Below are 26,109 nucleotides of genomic sequence, written 5' to 3'. Positions count from 1 at the left end.
TGGGCACAGCTTCAGCACTAAAGCCAGAATACTGCCTGAGCCAACAGACTACATCGCATCCAGCTGCCCATTCACATGGAGTGCACTATGCTGAATGAAGACTGGCTCCTGTGAAAGTGAATACATCAGGAGGAGGCCAAGGTGGATCATCTGCTTGGCGCTTCTAACTGAAGATGGTTTCAGATGCTTCAACCTTGTCTTTTGCACTCTCATGCTGGGCTCTCTCAGTATCTAGAATGGGGACGCTCACAAAGCTTCCTTGTACCATTAGCGGTTTGACTGTCTACCAACATCCGTGACTGGAAGTGGCAGAACTGCAGAGCTTTGATCTGATCCATTGTTGTGTGATTGTTTATAGTAGAAACAGATGGAAGCAAAAAAAGGAAATTCTGGAAATTCTCAACAAGTCAGGCTTTCGTCAGGGCGGTTATAAGGGAAGGCCCAGCGTAAAAACTTCATGGAGTGTCTCTCAAAAGATGCTGCCAGAACTGATGCCCATATCTTGTATTTCCTGATTTTATTTCAGATTTCCAGCCAACTACAGTATTTTATTTCTGCCTATGGAAATTATTTAGTGTGCACGTAGTCCTCTCGTAGCTTTAGCTGGTTGATTTTAGGTCTGACTGGTGCTACTCCTAGCATGCCTTCCTGTATCCCTAAATAAGCCAAGGCGGGCTAGTTAATTTGATAATAATGCTTAAGTAAACTCTGCTGCTGTTGCTGGCCCATAACATGCTGTAGATGTCTGGGGGTGAGCTGCTGAATCTATTTGACATACCATTATGGTTGCGTCATGTATTATTACAAAGATCACCCTTCTGTGTGAAGATGGGATCCAATCTCCACAGCCACTATCCTAATGACCACTCCTCCAATTCTGTGATGTATCTCTGATTGGTAGAACAGTGAGGGGAGGTCAAATGGATTGTTCTCGTCTTTATTTTCTCACCAGCTGCTGCAAATTCATTATGGCAGTAATAACCCTCAGGACTTGGCCAGCAGAGTCAGTCTTGGGGCTACTAAACTGCTCCTGGTGATAGACGCTGCCTAAATGCCCTTAGTAAATATTGCACCAAAGTCAAGCATAGGCAGGAATGACTGACCAAGTGAAGGTGACCTTATCAGAAAAGATAGTGAGGAAGAATAGCTTAGTCCAGTTATTATAGGACATGTTTACATAGGACCGAAATGTAGCATGACACCAGGCAGGCAGCATGAGATCTCAGGCCTCCACTGTGTAGTCTATCAGTAGTCCACCTCAAATAAATGCTTTGCAGGTACAGCCCAAATTGTAAATGCAGTATCACATTTCTACCAGATGGGGTTAGTCTGTCTCTATGGTCTGTTACAGGTTGATATTCCAATACTGTTAGTCCTGCTCTTTTTGTTCCAAGAAGAGTAAAGGGGAATTTGACGAGGCATCCCAATTATGGCAGTGTTGCAAATCTCTAAAGAACAGAAGTGTCAAAACACTTAGGAACATGGGAGCCACCACAAGTTGTTAGCAGTCAGAAGGTATTTGCCACTGACAACTAGTCATCACCAATCAGCTACTTGTTGCCGCCCGAATCTTCCTTTGTACATGTTACCTGGTTACAGCTTGTTAACTGGCCCCCTGCTGCTTGAACAAACAGCAATGTAAACTGTACTTACAATGAGTGTCGGAAATCTGCTTTAAAAGAGTGGTGTAATCTCTTCCATAATCCTTAATTTTTAAAATGGTTGTTTTCAATTTCAGTCCACAATCAAAAATAAAGAAAATACAGAAAAATAAAAAGGAACAATTTTTCATTGGTCCATCCTGCTATCATAGGAACAAATCGGGTGAACCTTCATCTCTCACAACACATTCCTACTTATCTTTGAATCATCTTCAAATTTAGAAATATTACATTTTGTTGCAATGTTTAAATCAATTGTATATGTTGTGAGTAGCTTTGGCCCGAGTACTGATCCTTGCAGTACCCCCATTAGTCAAGTGTGCCAACAAGAGGAAGACCCGTTTATTTCTGCTCTCTGTTTTCTGTCTGTTCGTCAAGCATTAACCCATGCCTGCACATTATCCTCTGTACCAGGTGCTTTAATTTTGCTAACCACTCTCCTGTGGGGTAACCTTATCAAAAGCCTTTTCAAAAGCAAAACATACTACACCCACAGATTGCCCTTTATCGATTTTATTAACAAAATCATCAAAAAATCCAACAAGTTTGTCAAACACGATTTTCCATTCACAAATCTGCTGATTATGCCTATTCAGTTTTTGTTTTTATCATGTTCTTTATGATAGATTCTAGGATTTTCCTCAGAACAGATATAATACTGCTGGGTCTGTAGTTCCCTGTTTCTTGCTTGATTCTTTATTAAAAAGAAGGGTGACAATTGCAAGCATTCAATCTGCATGAATCATGTCACAATCTATGGAATTTTGGAAGATGATTACCAATGGATTGACCATCCTAACAGCCATCTCCTTCTGGGGACTCATCAACTGTCAGCCCACGAATTTCTCTTATACAGTACGACGTTCTTAATTATTTCCTTCAAATCCTATTCTCCTGAGTCACCTGGATCTCTGATTCTGAGAAATTTCTTGAATCTTCCTTAGTGACAAAGGACACGATATGATCATTTAGCTTCTCTGCCTGTTCTATGCTCCCTGTTATAAATTCACCTGTCTTCATTTTTAATGGAGTCACTATCGTTTTACCTAAACGACCTGCCTACTTACTTGTAGACTTTCTTACAGCTGATTTTATGTCATTTGCTAGATTGTACTCAATATAAAACCTCGACAATGACTAAATGTTGAGAGGAAAATTGATCGAAACGAAACACAAAAAGCTGGAAAACTAGGTTCACAAAGCATCAGTCAGGTCTCTAAATACGTTTTCATTTATAGTACAGCGCAAAGCAATCCAGAATGCCTATTGTATACAAACAAGGTTTGTGATTCAGTGCTTTACTCCTGTAATTGCACTGGTGGCTAAATTATGTCACAAGGGACTCATTAAAAGATGAAACTGGAAAACTCGCGAGTTGCTTTAGTGACTCATGAAAAGACAATTGGAAAATCGGGCAAGGTGAGAAGCAAGATGAAATGTGGTGTAATAAATCTTTCCCACATTTCCAAATGTACACCAGTTATCAAGTAGAATCAAAAATCTTGTATCTTTTTCTTTGTTACATGAATGTCATTGTTCACTGGACTTATGGCCCACAAGACACAGGAGCAGAGGTGGCCATTCAACCCATTAAAGTCTACTCACCAACCATTCATTGAGATCATAGCTGATGTGATAATCCTCAATTTCATTTTCCTCCCATTCTCCCAATAACCTTTGATTTCTTTACAGATTAAACATCTGTTTATCTCAGCCTTTAATATACTTAATGATTCAAACTCTGCAGTAATAAATTCCAAAGATTCACTACTTACTGAGATGAAATTCCTCCTCATCTCTATTTTGAGTGCCCCTTACTCTGCAATTATGCCCTCTGGTCCTAGACACACCCACAAATGATACACCATCTCCATATATACCCTGTCACGTCTCCTAAGAATCTTAATATGTTTTAATAATGTCACCTCTCATTCTTCTAAACCCCACTGAATATAGGTCCAATTGACTCAAAGTCCCTGCATATTTGAGATCAGCTGAGTGAACTTTCTCTGGACAGCTAGATATATCTTTTGTTATAAAAGGGGGCCAAAACAGTTCATAGTATTCCAGGTGAGTTTTAACTAATGCCTTGCCTATTTTCAGTATGATGTCCCTAATTTTATACTCTATTTCCTTTTTTAAAAAAAGGCTAACAGTAATAGGATCATAGATATGTACGCTGGAAACAGGCCCTTTGGTGCACTCGTCCACGTTGACCTCATATCCTAAATTAATTTGGTCCCATTTGCCAGCATTTGGCCTGTATCCCTCTAAACCCTTCCTATTCGTGTACTTATCCAGATGCCTCTTACATGCTGTAATTGTTACTTCCTCTGGCAGCTCATTCCATACAAGTACTACTCTGCATGAAAAGGTTCCGTCCTCAGATCCTTTTTAAATCTTTTCCCTCTCATCTTAAACCTATGTCCTCTAGTTTTGGACTTCCCTACCCTGGCAAAACAACCTCAGCTGGTCACCCTATCCATGCCCCTCGTAATTATATAAACCTTAAGAAAGGTGACCTCTCAGCTTCCGACACTCCAAGGAAAATAGCCTCAGCCTCTTCAGCCTCTCCCCGTAGCCCAAACGCCCAACCCCAGCAAAATTCTTACATCTTTTCTGAACCCTCTGAAGTTTCACAACATCTTTCCTATTCCAGGGAGACCAAAATTAATGCAGTAATCTGACTTATAAAGGCAAGCATGCTCGATACCACCTTTACTACCCTGACTACTTGTGACTCCACTTTCAAGAAATTATGAACCTGCACCACAAGGTCTCTTTATTCAGCAACACTCACCAGCACCTTACTATTAAGTGTATAAGTCCTGCCTTGATTTGCCTTACTGAAATGCAACACTTCACATTTATCTAAATTAAACTTCACCTGCTACTCCTTGGCCCATTGACCTACCTGAGCAAGATCCTATTGTACACTGAGGTAACCTTCTTTGCTATCCAAAACATTTCCAATTTTGGTGTCACCTGCAAACTTACCAACCATACTGTCTATGTTCACATCAAAATCATTTATATAAATAACAAAAAGCAGTGGACTCAGCACTAAATCTTGCAGCACACTGCTAGTCAGAGGCCTTCAGTCTGAATGGTGACCTTCCCCCACCACCCTCTCTCTTCTATCTTCGAGCCAATTTTGTATCCAATGGCTAGCTCTCCCTGGATTCCATGTGATCTAATCTTGCTAACCAGTTTATGCTGACTCTGCTTATTAGATATTCCTAAATAGTCTGCTACATTTTTTTTGTTTATTCATTCATGGGATAAGGGCATCGCTGACCAGGCAGCATTTATTGCCCATCCCTAATTGCCCAGAGGGCACTTTAGAGTCAACCACATTGCTGTGGGGCTGGAGTCACATGTAGGCCAGACCAGATAAGGTTGGCTGAACCAGATGGGTTTTTCCTGACAATCGACAATGGGTTCATGGTCATCATTAGATTCTTAATTCCAGATTTTTTAAAAATTGAATTCAAATTCCACCATCTGCCATGGCAGGATTTGAACTCAGGTCCCCAGAACATTATCTGGGTCTCTGGATTAACGGTCCAGCGCTAATACCATTAGACCACTGAATCCCCTGGGTCTTAATCCTTTATAAGGGACACCTTTTCCTCAATAACAGATGGTATGCTAACTAGCCTATATCACCTGGATTGCACATCTTTCCCTTTTTAAATTAGGGTGTCATGTTGTCATTTCTACAATTGTCTGGGACCTTTCCAGAATCAAAGGAATCCTTAAATATCACAGTCAGTGCATCAACAATGCCTGTGGCTGCAGTGATTTTCACATTACAAAGAAAAAAAATACAAGAGTTCAATTTCTGATTAACTAGTTATCAAATAGAATCAACCATTTCAGAATACGGGATAAGATTTACTGCAGCTGTCTCTAATGGCCCATTCTCTAACAGCCCACACACCACCAACCACCCTGGGACAGCTACTGACGAATATAAAGGATCTCATACCCAACACCAATAAAACTAGCATAATATTCAAATTACCATGCAAGAACTGTGAGAAACACTGCATAGGCCAAACTGGAAGAAAGCTGACATTAAAGATACACAAACACCAGCTGGCCACCAAGAGACATGACCAATTCTGTTTCAACAGACATGGACAAAGGAGGACTGACTTTGACTGGGACAACATATCCATAACAGTCCAAGCCAAACAGAGACATGCCAGGGAGACCTGGCATTCCAATGGGACCTGATGTACAAACCACTGAGAAATAGAACCAGAAATAATACCAACCACCCCAGCAAACCAAGACGTATATATATATAAAAAACAAGAGGGACAGAACACCAACGCTTCACCAGAGGTGCACTGACGATGTTACCTAGCAGGGTGACGAAATGTCTGCAATCAAACACACTGACCGGTGAGCAAGTCTACAGTCTCATCCACAACCTGTACTACAAATCTTCTCAAAAACTTTGAATGGCCCATTCCTCAACTTTCAGCCAATGTCCGAGTGCTACCAGGGGAGCTCAGGCCGCTCTCATCTTGGCTCTGGACCCCTGTATGGAAAGGGACTTCCAGGAAGGTCACAACACTCTTGCAGTCAATATTCCAATAGATTCTCTCCCAATCCCTCTGGAGATAAGGACTCCTGATAGCCCTTCTTTTCTCTGAGCAGCTTCTGCTCAACCTCCATGCCATGGATATCAAGTAGAAACCCTAGCCAGTCATGCTGATGCAACTGAAGACTTGAAGACAACAACAAAAAGCGATCAGTGTCTGCTACATTACTCACTACAAACCATTCCAAGTTGCTATGGAAAGGATCAAACATGTACAAGCTCTGCCAACAGCTAGAAGAATTCAACCAGCAACTAGCCTGTAAGTAATAGCTGACGATTCCATTCAATGGCAGTGATGAGGGGGTCCTTCCTGCCATTTAGTGTTGGCATTAGTTGTGTGAAGTTATGAAAAAAAATGACTTGAAACTGCAGCTCCAACATGGCAGTGCTAGTGTCAACTGAATATTACATGCTGACTGATGTCATTGTTTGTCTGTTGTTTATCTATATTTCATTGGATTTTACTTGGACTCATTAATGCCTTCACTAATATGGTGCCTGGTATGATTCATGGCAGAATAGTACCACACACAGCAGACCCACTCTGGACTCCAAATGAACTCTGCAGCATTCAAATAGGGCACCAGCAGGCTGAGCCTTCCACCTGAAGTGCCTCATGTACATTCATGACGGTTAAATGCAGTTGAAGCATAAACATCACAAAACATCCAGGTGAATTTAAACTTGAACATCTCATTGTGTTGTCTTTATGAACAAGTTATCTACCGGTTTTGATGTAATACCTTGTTCTGCTCCACTGATTTTTTTTTGTAATTTTGTATTTTACTGTAACTGGCTGCAAAGTGAACCTTAATTTAGTCTCTAGTCACAATGGAAACTAAATAAATAAACATTTGATGATGACAACAATGATGGTGTGGATGTGGCATTTTCTTGCATCCTAAGTGTTTGTGCACATTCATATCCACATTTATACTCACTTTAGGTTTGATAATCTTTGAATATGACTGGTGGATATTTCGGGATAATGTAACACAGCCAAACGCGCAGATAATGAACATTTCCAGGTCTAACACTTTTGACTGACATCACCATCAATTGCTGTCCATCCTTAACTGCCCGTAAGGAGAACCGCTGTAACAATGTTGTTATGAGGGAGCTGTAGGGTTTTAACCCAGCAACAGTGAACTAACGGTAATAGTTCCGGGTCAGAGTGTGTAGTTTGGTGGGGAACTTACAGGTGGTGGTGTTTCTGTGCATCTACTGCACTTATCCTTTTTGGTAGTGTAGCTTACGGATTTGCTATCAAAAGAGCATTGATGAGATTTTTTTTATTATTATTCATTCACTGGATGTGGCCTTGCCAGTAACAGGAGTATTAGAACATAGAACATAGAACAGTACAGCACAGAACAGGCCCTTCAGCCCACAATGTTGTGCCGACCATTGATCCTCATGTATGCACCCTCAAATTTCTGTGACCATATACATGTCCAGCAGTCTCTTAAATGACCCCAATGACCTTGCTTCCACAACTGCTGCTGGCAACGCATTCCATGCTCCCACAACTCTCTGCGTAAAGAACCTGCCTCTCACATCCCCTCTATACTTTCCTCCAAACAGCTTAAAACTATGACCCCTCGTGCTAGCCATTTCTGCCCTGGGAAATAGTCTCTGGCTATACAAGATAATGAGAGGCATAGATAGAGTTGATAGCCAGAGTATTTATTGTGCATCCATGCCCACTCTTGAGGAGGTAATGGTGAACCACCTTCCTGAGCTGCTGAGGTTGTCGCGGAGAAAGTACTCCCCAGAGTGACCACTTATGCAGCAGTTTCAGTGAAATTACGCGGTTGCTAGGCCTTTTCAGAGGGCAACCAATTACATTTCTGTGGATCCACTGTGTAAAAATGACCTCTTTTGGAAACACATACAAGTCAGATAATGCTAAAGATGACAACTGTTTAGGAAAGATAATCCGCCATGGCAAAAACAGCAGTTACTTTGCGCACCATTAATGATGTTTTTATCCCAAAATAACTGAGCACTGTAAGGGAAGCCCAGATTTACTTCTTTTTATTTAGTTGAAAGTGAATATTCAATTTAATTTGCCGGCTGGAGGAAAAGCGTTCCGATTCCCTGTTGCTGCAACTTCTCTGACTTTACAGGTTCTTAAAGCGATCTCAATAACGAGCTTCCTTCAGGTGCTGCTGCTTTGGCCTACAAGGTCTCCTTTCTCACACCACTATCAGCCCTCTCTGCTGCTCTCTTCTCATTGCCAATGAGTACACAAGCATTGCTGTGGCCTTGCATTACATACAACACATCCTCTGTCACACCAACACACGCCCAGCAAGATACATCCTCCTTCCAGCCAGTCAATGGCACAATACTGAAAACCTAATCTCCCTGCTGCTAATTCACGTCACCGCCTACAGAGGTTAGTTCACACAGAACTGATAGTTAACACAAGTCTAGTTTATCAGTTATTTTCAAGTTGCAAGCAGAGAACTGCAGAACAACCTATTTCACATCATTCTGACTTCACTCACCAGATTGACTAGAATGTGGTCGGCCTTACTTGTGATCTAAAAACACTGTCAAGCTGCCTGGTGTCCACTGCGTGGAGTTCAAAACGCTGATAAAGCAAACTTTAAAATAACAAACACCCACACAGAATAAGATTAAATGGCCCCACATCACTCAGTGCAATTAGCCTCAACCCCGTTGTAACAAAATGTACAACTGGAATTGTACAGCAATCACAGGAAGTAACTGACGTCATCCAAAATTTTCCAGTTATGATCTGGCATGTACACAACAATGACAACAACAACACAAAACTGAAGTTAGCGGATTCAGTGCTTTCGGCAGCAAGCAGTGAAAACACTCCAGTTAAGCAAGGACCCACAGTTTAAAAAAAACAAACAATCTCTCCTCTACACAGGACATACCTGGTTCATTAACAGGAATAGGATATAGGAGCATATTGAGGCCATTTGGCCCATTGAGTCTGCTGTGCCATTTGATCATGACAGATATGTTTCTCAACACCATTCTCCTGCCTTCTCCCTGTAATCCTTGATCGCCTTCCAAATCTATTCATCGCTGTCTTAAGTACTTGGCCTCCACAGCCTTCTGTAGCAATAAGTTCTACAGACTAGCCATTCTCTGGCTGAAGAAATTCCTCCACATCTCAGTTCTAAAGGGTCAACCCTTCACTGTGACAGCTGTGCCTGCAAGTACAAGTCTCTTCAACTAGAGGAAACCTCTTCCACACATCTGTTCTATCCAGGCCTTTCATGTTACTGTTTTCAGCAGTGGGGAGAAAAAACACTAGACATACGCATATTCACAAAGAATAGCTAAAGCAGTATTCGCACCTTGCCTCAGTGGTAACACTTATCTCAGAGGCAGACGTTTGTGGGTTCAACTTCCAATCAATTGACTTAAGTACATAACGGCTGACTTTCAGTGCAGAGTTGTCTTTTGGATGAGGTGCTAAACTGAGGAATTATCTGCCACTTCCGTGTAGGAGTTAAAAAACAAAACCACAGCATATAGCAATATTAGAAGGATCACTGAATCCCAACAGGGTGGAAAGCAGGCAATTTAGCCAATCAAGTCCACACAGACCCTCTGAAGAGGATTCCACCCATACCCAACACCCCCAATCCTACCCTATCTCTGTAACCCATCATTTCCCATGGCTAATCCAGCTAGCCTACATATCCCTGGACACCATATGAGCACAGCCAATCCACCTAGCCTGCACATGCCTGGGCACTATATGAGCATGGCCAATCCACATCTAGGCAGCACATCCTTGGACTGTGGGAGGAAATTGGAACACCCGGAGGAAGTCCATGCAGACACGGGGAGAATGTGCAAACTCCGCAGTCGCCCGAGGGTGGAACTGAACCTGGGTCCCTGGCGCTGTAAGGCAGCAGTGCTAACCACTGAGCCACTCCAGTCTGAAACAGCATCTCACAGAAGAGCAGCAGGAACGCACCTGGTGTGCTGGCCAACATGTATTCTCATCCATCACTGTAGCAAGTTATCTGGCCACTTCTCATTCCTGTTTTGGAATTGCTCTGTGCGCTACTGGTCTGCAACATCGCAATAACAATTCCAAAAGGTGCCAGGGACATGTCAAATTAGTGAACGATGTTGAATTAACACAAGTTCTGCATTTACTCTTGCTTTTATTACTTGTGGAGTCAATTATACCATTTAAGATAATCACAATGTCATGGACAATAAAAGAGTAAAATATCCATCTGTTTTAGAGTCAATAACCAGCAATAATTGAGGATTATTTAGATAGTGGACAGAATTTTCCCAACTCCTGAATGGCATGTGCGAGTTGGTTGGGAGAACATGGTGAGAATGGAAAAATGAGATTCTTGATGTCAAGAAAAGCAATTTGATTTTTTTCCTGAAGGTTTCAACGGCTGAAATGTAAATCTCACCAATCAGCATTGAGGGGCTTATTTGCAAGTATTAATCTGTCATTATTACCTAATTGCAGCCTATTTATATAAAAATTGCCATTTTCCCCAAGTAGTGGAGGAAAGGTAGATAGTATTAATTCTTAAGATGAAAGCAAGAGATTTTTTTAAAATTCACAGGATAAGGGAGTTGCTAGGTAGGCCAGCATATATTGCCCATTCCTAACTGCCCAGGTGGCATTTAATAGTCAACCACAGTGCTGAGGATCTTGAGTCACATGTAGGCCAGGCCAGGTAAGGATGCCAATTTGCTTCCCTAAAGGACATTTGTGAACCAGATGGGTTTGTCAGGATCATCACTTATTTCAGATTTTTATCGAATTCAAATTCCACAATGTGCCATGGCAGGATACAAACTGGGTCCCCAGAACATTACCTAGGTCTCCAGATTAACATTCCAGCAATAATACCACAGAGTCATTGCCTGCCCAGTTACCAGGGGTTGTAGATCAATAATGTCTTCTAAGGGTTTCCATCATGGCCAGCATTTGCTAGTATCTCAGGGCATGGGCAGTGGTTTCCTACACTTTCCTTCCTTGGGATTTGGCATCAGCAAAGCACCAACCTCACCACATGATCATGGTATTTCTGGGACTCATAATAACATTCACCACCTTAATACAACACATTTGGACACACCGGACCTTACATTGCAATGTTGCTGCTGGTTAGCTTTATGGACAGGGACAGTCAGCCATCTCATGTATTGGAACAGACTGCACCCCTGTGCTTTTAGCTTGCTTTCTCAACACTCGCTTACTTTGAGCCCGCTTAGGTAAGCGCAGCTCACACACTGCCTTGCTTTTATGTGGATTATTGCTTCACTCAGAACTTAAAACGCTCTTAATATTGCTGTCTTACTTGCTTTTTCAAACCGACAGAAAGCCAGGTAGTTCATCATGTTTGTCTCAAAGAACAGTCAAGGGGATGGACGTGCCTGTTCAGCACTGTGCCACATTAACGTCACGACTACTCCACAGGCCTGCAGTCTATGTGGCAATCTCACTCCCTGTGTTTCGACCATATGGCCATGTCTCAAGGTCTACAGAAGCAGTCCCTAGGTTAGTCAAGGGGGACTATATTTAGTCAGGGGCTGCCACTACAGCCACTCAAAGGCGTAGTCAGATCTCAGTCCAACAGCTTGGTCACAGTCACTCAGCTACTTGATGTGACCAGGTTATAACTCTCCATAATAGAGACGGTGGGTCACAGTCAATTCTGGTGTCTGCTCAGTGGAAGTCAAGGGAGTTATCGGTCTTCATCACAGCTGTGATGGGGGAAGTCAAACATGGGGACTGCAGATAGTGTGCCAGGATGCAGAGGGGACAATAACTCTGAAGGGAAGGGCACTGCAATATTTAAGAATGGAAGAAGTGGGAAGGGTTCTCATCATTGGGGAGGGGAGGGAGGGGTCAAGCATGACACTGACGGATCACTACCCTAGCTTCAATAGAATGTGGCAGACCCATAACAATGCTCATCATAGCTCATCTGTAGGAGTGTGGCTCATAAGGCAAAGTAGGAGTTGCAAAGTGAATGTGGGAGGCTCAAACATGGGGAAGAAAGGAACATGAAGGCTCAAGAGGGGGTCTCTAGATTAAAACATTGAGACTGTTCCTCTGTTCCTGTGATCCTTTTCATTCTTATGTGAATCACCAATGTGTCACAGGAAATGAGAAAATGGCTGCCAACACACCCATGGGGAGAGGAGTAAGTGTTTTATTCCTGTCTGAGGACTCAAGCTATATTTGCCAGTACAGTGAAGCTCTTCAAGGCACATGTTCATTAATCAGGCACTTATCCATTACAGGTTAAATACATCTGTAGTCACAAAACTCAATATGTCTACCTCACGCAGTGACAAATGTGTTGATTACAAATTAATCCTCATTTTCTCTGTGAAGCAGAGTAATCACAGTCAACCCACAAAGTGGCTCCTGCAGTCCACAATTTACAAGCATGTTCCAAGGTCTCAAAGGCTGTACAATGGCTCCTAGCTGCTTTCCTCAGACCCTGAACTGCAAGAATTTCACAGCATATGGAGAGGCAATAAAATGCTGGCTAGCCAGCAATGTCTATGTCCCATGAGTGAATGAAAAAGAAACCTGCTCTTAAATGCAATGGTGCATTTCTCGGGTGATATGAGGGGTGTAGATAAAAGGTGCTCATTAAGGTGTCAGGAAGCATTACAGTTACTTTTCTCTTCCACTTCGTCTAGCTGCTGTCCTGAGTTTCACAGCTGGGCTGGAGGGAGGCTGCCCTACTGGGGTTTTGGGAAGACAACCCCAGAGGTCTTTGTGATCCAAAATTTCAGATGAGATCAGGAGGTAACCTGAGTCAAATACAGGGTCACTCTCTTCCTCTTCAAACTGAAGTCACAGGCAAAGTGGAGCTGGAGGAGCCGTGAACTTCTGGACTGTCCTGAGAGCGAAACCTCTGTGGGTATGTATGTGGAATGTGTCTGCTTACCGGCTGGCATTGTTGAGGAAGGGGAACCTGGAGTCAGCTCAAGGTCCTCATCCTCCTGTTGTCTTGCCATTGTCACTGAGTAATGGAGTGGGGGTCTGCATACATCTCTGGCAGCCAGAGCATTCTGTTGGACCGGGCTCTCCGTGGCAATGACCCGACCTGTCCATGGAGACAACCAGGCACACAAATGCAAAGCCAGTATGGCACAGGTCGCATTGGTGGGATTCCTCCAACCTTTGACTCAGTATCCCAGATGTCTCTGACAAACCTGCCTGTGCCCGTTTGCACATTCACACAAAGCTCTTAATGGCTGACACTATGGGATCTTTCCTTGCTTAGGGGTTGAGCAGATGCCTGGTCTCCAATAGTCCCTGAGAGTGCCAATCATCTGGGACAACCAGGTGGAAAGATGTGACAGTGATGTGCTCACCAAAACGTCTCCTAAAAATAATGTAACTAAAGTACCACTGGCTACTCAATCTACTGGATGGTGCAGGAGACAGCCTTGTTTTTTCTCCCTCAGAGATCTGTGTCTTCCTCTTCAAAGTAGCAATGAAGTAGCAGAGAGACGATGGTGACAATTACCCTTGCAAAGTGCCAAAGGGCATTAAGCTTCCTACACTCTTAGGTATTCCACTGGAGAAGGCAAATGGTAGTGATCCAAACTGGATTTGATTTGATTCGTAATTGTCACATGTATCAGGATACACCAATATATACTGTTTTATACGATAATCAGACAAATCACAACTTACACAAATGCTTCAGGGTAAGAGAACAGAATGCAGAATACAGCATTACAGCTACAGAGACAGTGCAGAAGAAAATCAACTCTCATATGAGAGATACGCTCAGAAGTCTGATAACAATGGGGAAGAAGCTTCACTGAAATCTGCTGTTATGTTTTCAAACTTTTATATCTTCTGCCAGATGGAAGAGGTTGGAAGAGAGTATAACTGGCCAGGGAGGGGTCTTTGGTTATGTTGGTTTCTTTCCTGAGGCAGTAGAAGATATAGACAGAGTCAGAGTCAATGGAAGGAAGGCTGGTTTGCATTATGGGCTGGACTATTTCATAACTCTCTAATTTCCTGAAATCTGGGGCATACTGAGCTGTGATAAACTTGGATAGGATGCTTTCTGTGGTGCATCTATAAAAATTGGTTAAGAATCACTGTCATCATGCTGAATTTCCTTAGCTTTCTGATGACGTAGAGGAGTTGGTGTGCTTTCTTAACAGTATCGTCAATGTGGATGGACGAACCAGGATAAATTGTTGGTGGTCTGAAGTGACAACTTCTGGCCAGGTCTCCTTCACAAATTGCAGTGCCAATTTGCCTCTCAGCTACATCTTTTGGAGATCCTCACACACTGCGAAGATGTGTGAAAGCCTACTCCTGCCTTGCAGTGTTTGAATTGGTACACAGCTAGGGTTTAAATATGGTGCTAACGGCGTGAACACTCCCAGCACTTGCAAGCACTTGTCTCTGCTGAGTGAAAAACATTATGAGAGTAGTACCATGGTGCCAACTCAATGAGGTGAGAACTGTAAAACTGCATGAGAAAACTCACTCAAACTCCGAGAGGGAAGCCTCCATGAAACATCTTGAAATTGTCACGTCCAAATTTTGGGAAAATCCAGTCTAATGTGACTGATCACTGCTGCTTATTCATTGAGCATCTTCAAAGATGATCCTTGAACCTACAAACAATGTTATTAGCAAAGCAGGTATGGCTTGAAAAGTGACTGAGCATCAGCTACACTGAATAGAGTTTCCTAAAAAAGAAATGCTCTGTCAAGGTGAAGACATGGTGCATTCCTCAAGTGAAATTTCTTCATTCAGGTTTGCTTAGTAACATGATGGAGGTTAAAATCCTGTCCAGTTTTATTCATCTGTCTATTATCATCGCTCGATGTAACATATACCAACTATAGTATGACATAATGCAGATTGTTTTATGATGAATCAAGTGTACAGTACAAATCAATAATCTGGTGACATTTAATCAGGTACAAGTTCTTCAGCATGGCTGTCACCATTTGTCAACACCATACAGTGTTGCAGAACTTGATGTCTGCCATCAAATTTGCTAATATTAAAAACATCTTCAAGTGATCAATTGAAGCACACAATAAGGAGTGCAGCAGCGTTAAACTAAACTACTTCTATGTTCAGCACTTTGCAGTTTGGTGGAAGGCAGTCTGCCTGCTGAATCCCTGTCTTGTGAAAGTCACCTCCCTTGTTCTGATGACAGCATCACAGACCAGAGGAAATGCAGGCCAAACCACATGCAAATTAAATCTAAAGGTATCTTAAAGAATTTCTTTGTTACCCCTTCGCTTCTTCAAATGAGCTGCTGGTCGAGTTCCTCTAGCTTGTAGGGACAGGGGTTAGCAGTGAGGAGGAAGAAATGTTTGGCCATTGAAAACTGAATTGTGAATATTACATATTGGACATTTGTCTCCTGTCTTCTCCACAAAGAAATGAAACCGAGTAAAGGGCACTATTTGCACAAGGAAAATTCTTCCACAAACACTGACAATTGAGTTTAAAGAAAATGTTCAGCTAAGGAACAGCAGGCTATCAGAATGACAAGGTACAGGAAAACAGAGTTATGTTACAATTATGTGAAGAAGATCCAAGCTTAAAGTTCTGTCCCAGCAGTTGCCATCTCCTGTGCCCACTCAATTAGTTCTGTTCCATTTCTCTAAATGACTTTTGTTGCAAGGAAGTGTGCAACTTGTGGTTACAACTGGGGACACCCCTTCATTTATCAGTCTGAGTAACATGCTCCGCAGTTACGGAGGCTGCTAGGTGTAAACCATTAAACATTTCACAAATGCTTTTGAGCTAGGGGTGGCTCCATTGTTAGCATTTTTGTCTCCGAGTCACAAGATTTTGGGTCAAATCTTCTGCCAGGACTCAGGCATACAAAAACAAAATCAAGGCTAAGACTGTGGTGGAGCATTAAGGGAGCGCTGTGCAGTCCAAAGACTTGTCTTTCAGATTAGGGATTAAGATGAGGCTCTATTTTACAGTGGTGATTCCACATCAGAAATACTTCACTGGCTGTAAAGTATTTTGATAAGTCCATTGTTCATGAGAAGTGCTACATAAATACAACTTTTTTCATTTTATGGTTTTTCTTCTTTGATGACAGCAACTTTATTCAATACAGTTGATCCTTCTTTGACATTTAACTGGCGTGCATCTGGTCAATTTGGGTGCGTACTTAATTTTCTTCTGTATATAGGACAATTCAAGTGATTGTAAAGGAGAGTCTGAACTACTTAGACTGTCATCAAGAATTAAAAAGGATAGTACATTACTGATGTTGTCATTAGCTGTTCCAGAAAGGACTCAAAATGTGATGGGAACTTAAGAAAAAAGACCCAGGTGCTGAAATTTAACTTAAGCAAATGTCAGGGGAATTCCCTGAATACAGTCTAAGTGAGCTACAGTAATGTGAGAAAGGATGTTTGTGTTTTGTTTTGAGACCCTGGATTTTACCATCGACAGATCTGAACTGTAACTAACTGTTGCGTTTCACCTTTCCAACCCACAAACTAGTAAATGTCCTCTAAAATCTGGAAATGTATCTTAAGACTGTAACACATAGGCGTAGATGCAGACCATTCAACCGAGCATTTCTGTTGTGCTATTCAATGTGATCATGGCTAACCAGATAATATTCAACTCCATTTTTATTTTATTTCCTTATAAACCTTGATCCCCTTACTGCTTAGAAGTCTACCTCAGCCTTCAACATACTTAAATGACCCAAGTCTGACAGTCCTCTGTGGCAAAGAATTCCACAGACTCACTAGCCAAAAATTCCTCCTGATCTCTGTCTTAAATGGGTGACCTCTGATACCTCTTATTCAGTCTCAATTCACCCACAAAGAGGAACGACCTCTTTTCACCTACACAGTGAAGTCCTCTAAGAATCCTGTATGTTTCAATAAGATCCCACCTCAGTCTTCTAAACTCCAATGAGTATAGGTGTGACCTACTCAATTTTTTCTCATACAGCAGTGCCTATATCTGGTATTAGCCTAGTGAACCTTCTCGGGACTGCGTTCAAGGCCAGTATTTTCTTAGCTAAGGGGCCCTCAAAACTTAAGTAACTGGAAATGTGCCTACTGATGTTCTAGCCTGAACTGCCCAGTTTGGTCCCAAATTCCATCTCTAGTCTAAGCCGAATAGAACTCCGCTTGGCAGTTTCTTCACAAACATGTTTTACCCTTCTCTTACTCTCTCTCCCCTCTTTAATACACTCCGTAAAACATACCTTTTTGAGGTTGGTTGGCTCGCTGAATTGGTTCGTTGTTCCACAGATGTTTCATTACCCTGCTGGGTAACATCATCAGTGCAGCCTCCGATGAATCGCTGCTGTGTTTTCCCGCCTGGTATTTAAACTCATTGTCCGTTAAGCTGGGTTACCTCACTTGCGGCTTTACAGAATCACAGAATCCCTACAGTGTGGGAACAGGCTCTTTGGCCCAACAAGTCCACACTAAACCTTGGAACATCCCACCCAGACCCATACCCATATACCCTGCCTAATCTACACAGCCTTTGCAGTGGAATATATATAGGGTCTAGCTCAATGTGTTTGTGGATGGCCTTCTTAGTAGAGAAGCAGGTCTCTAGGAATTCTCGTGCTTGTCTCTGCTTGGCCTGTCCCAGGATCCTGGTGTTGTTGGTTTTCCTTATCCATATGGATGGAGATGAGTGAGCACTCGTCTTTTTGTTGCTATTTGATATTTGTGTACTCTTGAGGCTAATTCCTTCCTGTCTGTACAGTGTAATATTTGTCACAGTCTTTGCAGGGGATCTTGCATATGACATTGGTCCTAACCACAGTGGGTAAAGGGTCATTTAGTTCGGGTTAGCAGTTGTGTCAAGTTGATGTGGGTTTGTGTGCTACTCTGATGCCCAGTGGTTGTAGGATTCTTGTGGCCAGTTCGAATGTGTTCTCGGTGTAAGGTAGTGTGAGGAGTGTGCTGGGGTGTGCAGTATCTTCCTGGTATCATTTGTGTAATAGGACAACGGATACCCGAAAAACTGGGTGAGAAAATGCCTATTACATGAATAGACATGACCAATACACACTCCTCTCCATCCACATGGATAAGGAAAATCACCAGTTTGATTAGAACAGGCCAAGCGGAGACAAGCACGGGAATTCCCAGAGACCTGCTTCTCTACTAAGAAGGCCATCCACGAACACGTTGAGCTACACTCTATATACTGCAAAGGAAAACCAGAAGTGAGGTAATCCAACTCAATGGGCCCCAGAGTTTAAATACCAGGCAGGAATACACAACAGCGCTTCATTGGAGGCTGCATCGATGATGTTACCCAGCAGAGTAATGAAACATTTGTGGAACAGTGAAGCAGCTCGGCGAGCCAACCAACTGCAACATCCACAACCCGAGCTACAAATCTGCTCCAAAAGCTTAAACATAGCTTTTTGTCTAAACGTTAGCCAGGTGTATTAATATCTTACCCGGTTTAGTGTTAAATTCGGCTTCATGATGGTCCTGTATCTTTTCAGGGGATCTTTCTCCCAAAAATAAAATGCATTATAGAAATACAAGTTGTAGCTGTCGGGTGGAAATTAAGAGGGAAAAGAATGGAGTTGTAAGCATTCATTCGGAGAGTTGAAAGCTACGGTCTCAGCTCTCAGGAAGAATGGCATCCTGAGGGAAGTAGGGTTTAACAACGGGTCACAAATGCTGACCTTGCCAGTGATGTCTACATCCCATGAACAAACAAAGGAGAAATAGCAAATGACTGCTTGTAAACAATGGACTACCTAAACACTACAACAGACAAAGGGGGTGACTTATTACTGAGATACCAGCAGAGAAGTAAATACATAACATAAGAAACAACTTGTAGTCCCACTGTTAAAATGAGCTCTTTGTGATAATAAATGTCTTAACAAATGAAGTTCGCTTGGGTTTCTTCACAACTAAAGCTACTGCTACATTTAAACTACCAGCTTTTCTGTTCTGTTTTAGTATCTTGAATATGGTAACTCTTCCAAAGACATAACAACATTACATCAAAATGGCTCAAAATGCTGAGTACCTTGGTGTTACGTGCAAAGATTGTATTTCCTAACAATTTTCCAACAAAATCCCAAATATTGCAAAGAGATGAACAACCAGTTAAATTAGTTTCTTTTTGCTTAGCACGGGTTGACTAATCAGAAGATGGAGCAATCAGGGTTTGAGCTCATAACCAAGGCTTACAGTTCAGTGCAACATCGAGCAACCTGCAGGATTGCTGGGGGAACAGTTCTCCTTATGAGACATAAATCGAAGTTTCACTAGTCTGTTCCGGAGAGAAGACCAATCCATATGAACGGAAAGAAGTCATTCAGCTCTTCATGCCTGTCCACTACAGTATTTATTTAGGCCTGACCAATCCATATATCTTAATTTCAGCTACAGATCTTGTTTTTGTAACTCTCAATACCCTAACGGCTGTTAGGGTAGTTTCAATTGGCCTTGGATCAGCAGCATTATTTTTGACCCAGTAGGATTGCGGGGCTAATTTCTGGATTTCCACTGTGGAAAGGAGTGCTTCCCAGCATCACCCCTTAAGAGTGTTTCCTGAATTTTTTTTTCACATTATGCACCCTTGTTCCTGGTCATTCCCTGAGAGGAAATAGATTTTCCCTACTTTGCCCATCAAAACATTGAAGCTTTTTAAACATTTCACTAAGATGACACCTTGATGTTCTATATCTGATGGACTACAGGTATGTGCACCTTGTCCTGATAATTTATCCAAGAGCCACAATATCATTTTGGGTAAACCTGGAATGAACTACTTGGAAGTGTGGTGAAAGCAGGTTCCATTGAGAAAAAAGGTGTCGGATGGTTATTTAAATAGAAAATATGTGTAAGGGTATAGGAAAAAAGGCACGAGAATGGCACTAAGTCACAGTGGTCAATTGGTCAACTGAGGCAGACATGGAAGACCAAATGGCCTCCTCTCAGCTATAACACTTCTGTCATTCTGTGGGCTACACCCAATTCAAGGCCATCATATCCTCCCTTTGGAAGAGTGCTCAGAATGGATTCCAGTTGGGGAATCTCAACTTATGTCTATTCTGTTGCAACATAACTTCTACCTTTTTGTATTCCCAGCCTCAAATGAGTTGTCCAGGATTCCATTTGTCTTTAATTGTTTTGTTAATCTGTCATTTAGTTCTCAATGATTTCTATATTTGGACCCTTAATTCTCTCTGCTCATCCACATGCCAGCACACATTTTTGAAGAAACGCAGGTATTCTCCTGGTGTTGTAGCCAATGTTCATGACTTGGCCAATACCACTGAAACAAACCAACTGAATGGTCTCATGCAACTTATAGGATGTAGCTACAGGGAAATAGCTGCAACATATACTTGAGCTGTGCTTGAAAAATAATTGATCCTGAGGGTATGACATATTACTTTGAAATGCAAGCTTTATCTAGCCATTGTTATACAGAAAATAGCAAGGGAATCACCAGTGAATTAATCGGAGGATGAAATACTGGAGAGGAATATTTCATTTCAATGTAAGAAATGATATTGAAATCCAACATATAATTCTGTCCAATTGTTTACAATTACTGTCATTCCATGTTACACTGTACACATTCCTTCCTTTGAGATTATGCCCCATATATTGTGACTGTTCACTCAAAGAAGGTATGAATTCAAAATCAAATCTTCACTGTCATAGGTTTTTGACATATCATGTTTATTTATTTGAAATGTTCATCTCACAACATTGACAATAGGACATTCTCTTAAATCATACCTCAACAGTTTGATACTCCCATTTCGATTTCAATGTTTTAATCTTAGTTTTGGTCAATATTGTCGAAAAAAATGTCAGGGACACAATGCACAATGAAAATTATTTTGAGTGCAGTTGAGAAAAGACATTTCTTTCCATGTCAATGCCACAATCAATGCCCAACTGCCAAACAATTAGCACTCACATGTAGTTTACATGTTGGTCTTCCGCCTGATTTTGTATTCTTGAGGTACCCTGATCATTGCGAGATGAAAGACCACTTGTGGAGTCTTGCTGTCTGTAATTTGATGCTGTGTTTGCCGAATTATTAACAGTGATTACACTTCAAAAGTATTTAATTAAATAGAAAAGCAAAACCAGACCGGTTGTAATGATGACCAGTTGTTTTCTTCTTATCATTTCCTAAACAGATTTTCATAATATTTGAAGCCAAAGGACAGGCTGTCAACCTAAAAATGAGGATTAATATAAAATAAAAGTACTTGAATTCAGCAAAGCCCTACCTCGATGCAGATTTTCTTCGATCAGTTTGGTCTGATGGTGGAATATTTGCTCCTGGAGTCTACAAACTGATTGTTTCATTTTCTCTCTCCGCGTTACCATGTAGCACAAATTCCTGACCTGTTAAAACGAGAACATCATTGTCCTTCTGAATAATTTACATGGGAACATATCAAGACACAATCAAACTTACAGCGTGCAATAATCAGCTTTCTACACGATGGCCAACCTGTTTCCACATGAATAAGCCAACAAAAGACCACCAACTATTCCGCCACCAAGCGAAAAAGGCCTGCAAAATTGAACAACTGGTCACAGAGTGATACAGTGAATCTTTCTGAAATGGTTCAGACAGTTACATCATATGAAAACTCCTACAGTTTGACTTCATGACCTAAGCAAATACATGTTACTGATGTGACAGATTTGTTATTGCGTCAGTTTCTGGAATAGGAGTGTTCATATAGGAAAGTATAGGGAAAACATTATCATAATCGAGATAAATGGATGGAAAAGTGAGATCTTCCAAAATAACCATAACCATCATGGGCCTCATTAACTGAGCTTTTTTCTTGTTTCACAGAACTGCTGGGTGGAAGAGAGTCTATTTTTCTATTCTCATTTGCTGATGAATTCTGTATTCATTAAGCGGAGGAATAATGCTTCTCCATCTTGGGAACGTAGTGGTAACTTCCGGAACATCTAGATCAACAATTTGGGCAAAGAAGTGTTAGATGGAGTAAAACATGGGTAAGTGAGAGGTCATGCACTTTGGTAAGAAGAATAAAAGCATGGGCTATTTTCTAAATGGGGAGAAAATTCAGAAGTCCGAAGAGCGAAGAGACTTGGGAGTTCTAGTCCAGGATTCTCTCAAGGTAAACTTGCAGGTTGAGTCAGTAGCTTGGAAGGCAAATGCCATGTTGGCATTTATTTTGAGAGGACTTGAATATAAAAGCAGGGATGTACTACTGAGGCTTTACAAAACTCTGGTCAGGCCACATTTGAAGTATTATGTGTGCAGTTTTAGGCCTCAAATCTCGGGAAGGATTTACTGGCCCTGGCGCGGGTTGAGAGGAGCTTCACAAGAATGGTCTCAGGAATGAAAAGCTTAACATATGAGGAACGTTTGAGGTCTCTGGGACTTTATGCATCGGAGTTTAGATGGGTGAGGGGGGATCTAATTGTAACGTACAGAATACTGAATGGTCTGGATAGAGTGGATGTTGGTAAGATGCTTCCAGTGGTAGGAGAGATTAGGAACCAAGGGCACAGCTTCAGAGTGACCGGAAGACCTTTCAGAACGGAGATAAGGAGAAACTTCTTCAGCCAGACAGGTAGTGAATCTATGGAATTCACTGCCACTGGAGGCTGCGGGGGCGAGGTCATTGAGTGCATTTAAGACTGAGATAGATAGGTTCTTGGTTATCAAGGGGATCAAGGGTTACGGGGAGAAAGCAGAAGGAAGCGGTTGAGGAATTTATAAGCCATGTTTGAATGGCGGAACAGACTCAATAGGCCGAATAGTCTAATTTCTGCTCCTATGCCTTATGAGCTATTAAATTAAATGAACAGTAACATTCTCTTAACGTCCCATCAAATTGTCAAAATGACAGCTGTAGTAGGATCTTCAAACAACTTGTCCCAAATATAACAGAACTACCAGATTGGCTTGAGAGTTTTATTCATTCATAGGAGTGTGAGCAGGGCTGGCAAGGTCAAAGCTTGTTGCCCATCATTTCCGAAGGTGGAAGTGAGCCACCTCTTGAATCACTGCAGTTGGGCTGCAGTTATTATTCATTCACAAAATGTGGGCATCATTTATTGCCCATCCCTAATTACCCAGAGGACAGTTAAGAATCAACTACCTTGTCACATGTAGGCCAGACCAGGTGCGGATAACAGTTCCCCGCCCTAAACGATATTAGTGAACCAGGTGGGCTTTTCTGACAATCAACAATGGATTCATGGTCATCATTAGACTCTTAATTCCAGATTTTTTATTGAATTCAATTTCTACTATCTTCTAAGGTGAGATTTGAACCCAGATCCCCAGAACATTACCTGGATCTCTGCATTAACAGTCCAGTGTTAATACTGCCAGGCCACTGCCTCCCTATCAAGACAACTTCAGTGCTACTGAATAAGCAGTTGTACACAACACCGGCCAGTGGTGACGAAGGAATGACATGGTCTTTCCAAGAGAAGAAAATCTGTAAGTTGGGAAGGGAAGTTGGAGACAAGGGTGTTCTGTTAAGGTTAATACAAAGGTGAGTTTGGCTGGGTGAATGATGAACACCTTAGCCATTATTGCCAATCTTCTGTTCACACCTGACGTAAAAATTACTAGCAACTTGCCCATTAGGCAGGAAATTCTGCTTTCTTGATAAATAGCATCCTAACAGAGATCAGCTGGAGGCATGGGCAGGAAATTGGCAAATGGAGTTTAATGCAGACAAATGTGAGATGATGCATTTTGGAATGTCCAGTACAGGTGGAAATTATACAATGAATAGTAGAACTGTTATGGCTATTGATAAGCAGAGGGATCTGGGTGTACAGGCCTACAGATCACTGACGGTGGCAGTGTAGGCAGATCTGGTAGTAAGAAAGGCCTTTGGCATGTTTGCCTTTGTTTTAAGAGGCATTGAATATAAGGATAGACAAGTTGTGCTGCAGCTTTATAGAACTTTAGATAGGCCACATTGAGAATACTGTGACCCTCTGGTCAGCACAGAAGGATGTGGATGCTTTGGAGATGGTACAGAAAAACTTTACTGGGATGTTACCTGGTGTGGGTTATTTTAGCTAAGAAGAAAGGTTAGATAGACTGGGTTTGTTTTCGCTGGAACACAGGAGGTTGAGGCGTGACCTAACAGAAGTTTAAAAGATTGTGAATGGCATAGATAGCGTGAAAGGTATGAGACTTTTTCCCCCAGGGTGGAAGGGTCAATTACTCGGGGACACAGGTTCAAGGTGCAAGGATGGGGAAGTTTAAAAGAGATGTGCGAGGCAAGCTTTTTACACAAAGGGTGGTGAGTGCCTGGAACGTGGTGCCAGAGGTGGTGGTGGAAGCAGGCACAGTAGCAGCATTTAAGAAGTCCCTGGACAAATACATGAATAGGAAAGGAATAGAGGGATACGGATCCTGTAAGTAAACACTGTTTTAGTATGGAAGGACAAAGTGGCATGGCACAGTCTGTCAGGGAGGTGGGGGGAGTTCTGAGGAAGGGTCACTGGACCCCGAAACGTTAGCTCTTTTATCCCTCACAGATGCTGCCAGACCTGCTGTGCTTTTCCAGCAATATTCTTTTTGTTTCAGAAGTGGGGATGTTTGCTAGTTCAGCACTGCTCGTGACAGCTCAGACACCGAAGCGGTCTATGTCCAAATTTCCATGCGCAACAGAGAATCTAACCATTGCTCCTTTATATGTAATGGCACTACCGTCACTAAATACTGCACGATCAACATTCTGGAGGATTCGAACAATCAGAAACTGAACTGAACAAGTTATGCAAGTACTGTGACCAAAAGTGCAGGCCAGGGTCAAAATCCTGGACTTAGCTACACCAAATGGATTGCAGTGTTTCAAGAAGGCAGCCTCCCATCATTCAAGAACGTATCTGTATTTCTCCATATCCTGCCAAGGTTAAAAAACTCAGATTTCTCCACACGCTATTCCATCTGCCCAATTTTTGTCCGCTCACTTAGCCTTTCGAAATCTCCTTGAAGCAGCTTTGCATCCTGCTCACAACTCTCAGTCCCATCTAGGTTTGTGTCACCTGTAAACTGACAGCTATGAAGAAAGAGCTGTGTACAGTTGGGAAATAGAATAATGGGAAACTCAGTGGATGAGCAATGGCAGATAATTAAGCAGATACTTCATAAAGGTCAGCAAAAGTTTATTCTCGTCAAAAAGGGCACTGTGAGAAAGATGAAAGGCCCACGGTTAACAAAGGTGATCAAGGAAAGCATCCAATCAAAAACATAGGCATATAAAGTAGTGAAAGCTAGTGGATATGTCAGAGGATTTGACATCTTTTTAGGAACAGGCTGTGGGTAATTAAAAAGCTAATAAGAGGTAGAAAATTGATAACAAAAATAAATTAGCAAAAAAATCTAAAACCAAACAGCAACAGCTTCTATGGGTTCATAGAAAAAAGTCGCTAAACTAAGTGTGGGGCCCTTGGATGATTCAGGCAAGGAACTTACAGCAAGAAACAGGGAAATGGCAGATAATTTAAATCAAAACTTTGCATCAGTCTTCAAAGTGGAAAATGCTAGTAACACTCAAAGTTATCAGAGAAGCATGGTGTTCATGGCCAGAATGAGCTTGTTACAGTTTCTGTCATGGAAGACAAAGCATTTGACAATTTAATAGAACCAAAGGCAGACAAATTGCTAGGACTTGATGGGTTGCATCCAAGACTTTAAAGGCAGTGACTGCAGAGAAACTGGATGGAGTAGGTGAAATAAGACCATTAGAAATCGGAACAGGAATTGGCCATTTGGCTAATCGAGCCTGCTCCACCCTTCGCTGATTCATGGCTGATCCGATATTCCCAATG

General features: G+C 41.9%; 1 protein-coding gene across 5 annotated transcripts in view; it reads right to left on the bottom strand.

The window, feature by feature from the left end:
* Positions 1–26,109, bottom strand: part of jade2 (jade family PHD finger 2) — a 162,503-nt gene that overhangs the window by 18,095 nt on the left and 118,299 nt on the right. For all 5 annotated transcript variants that reach the window (XM_048543385.2, XM_048543384.2, XM_048543382.2 and 2 more), the window contains one exon: positions 21,546–21,663. In XM_048543385.2, the coding sequence (XP_048399342.1) occupies positions 21,546–21,663 (118 nt within the window). The remainder of the gene's footprint in view (positions 1–21,545; positions 21,664–26,109) is intronic.

This window comes from Stegostoma tigrinum, chromosome 13 (genome assembly GCF_030684315.1).
Source record: "Stegostoma tigrinum isolate sSteTig4 chromosome 13, sSteTig4.hap1, whole genome shotgun sequence".
NCBI classification, from domain to species: Eukaryota; Metazoa; Chordata; class Chondrichthyes; order Orectolobiformes; family Stegostomatidae; genus Stegostoma; species Stegostoma tigrinum.
Note: the sequence above shows the minus strand (reverse complement) of the source record. Positions and strands in the feature narration are given on the sequence as shown.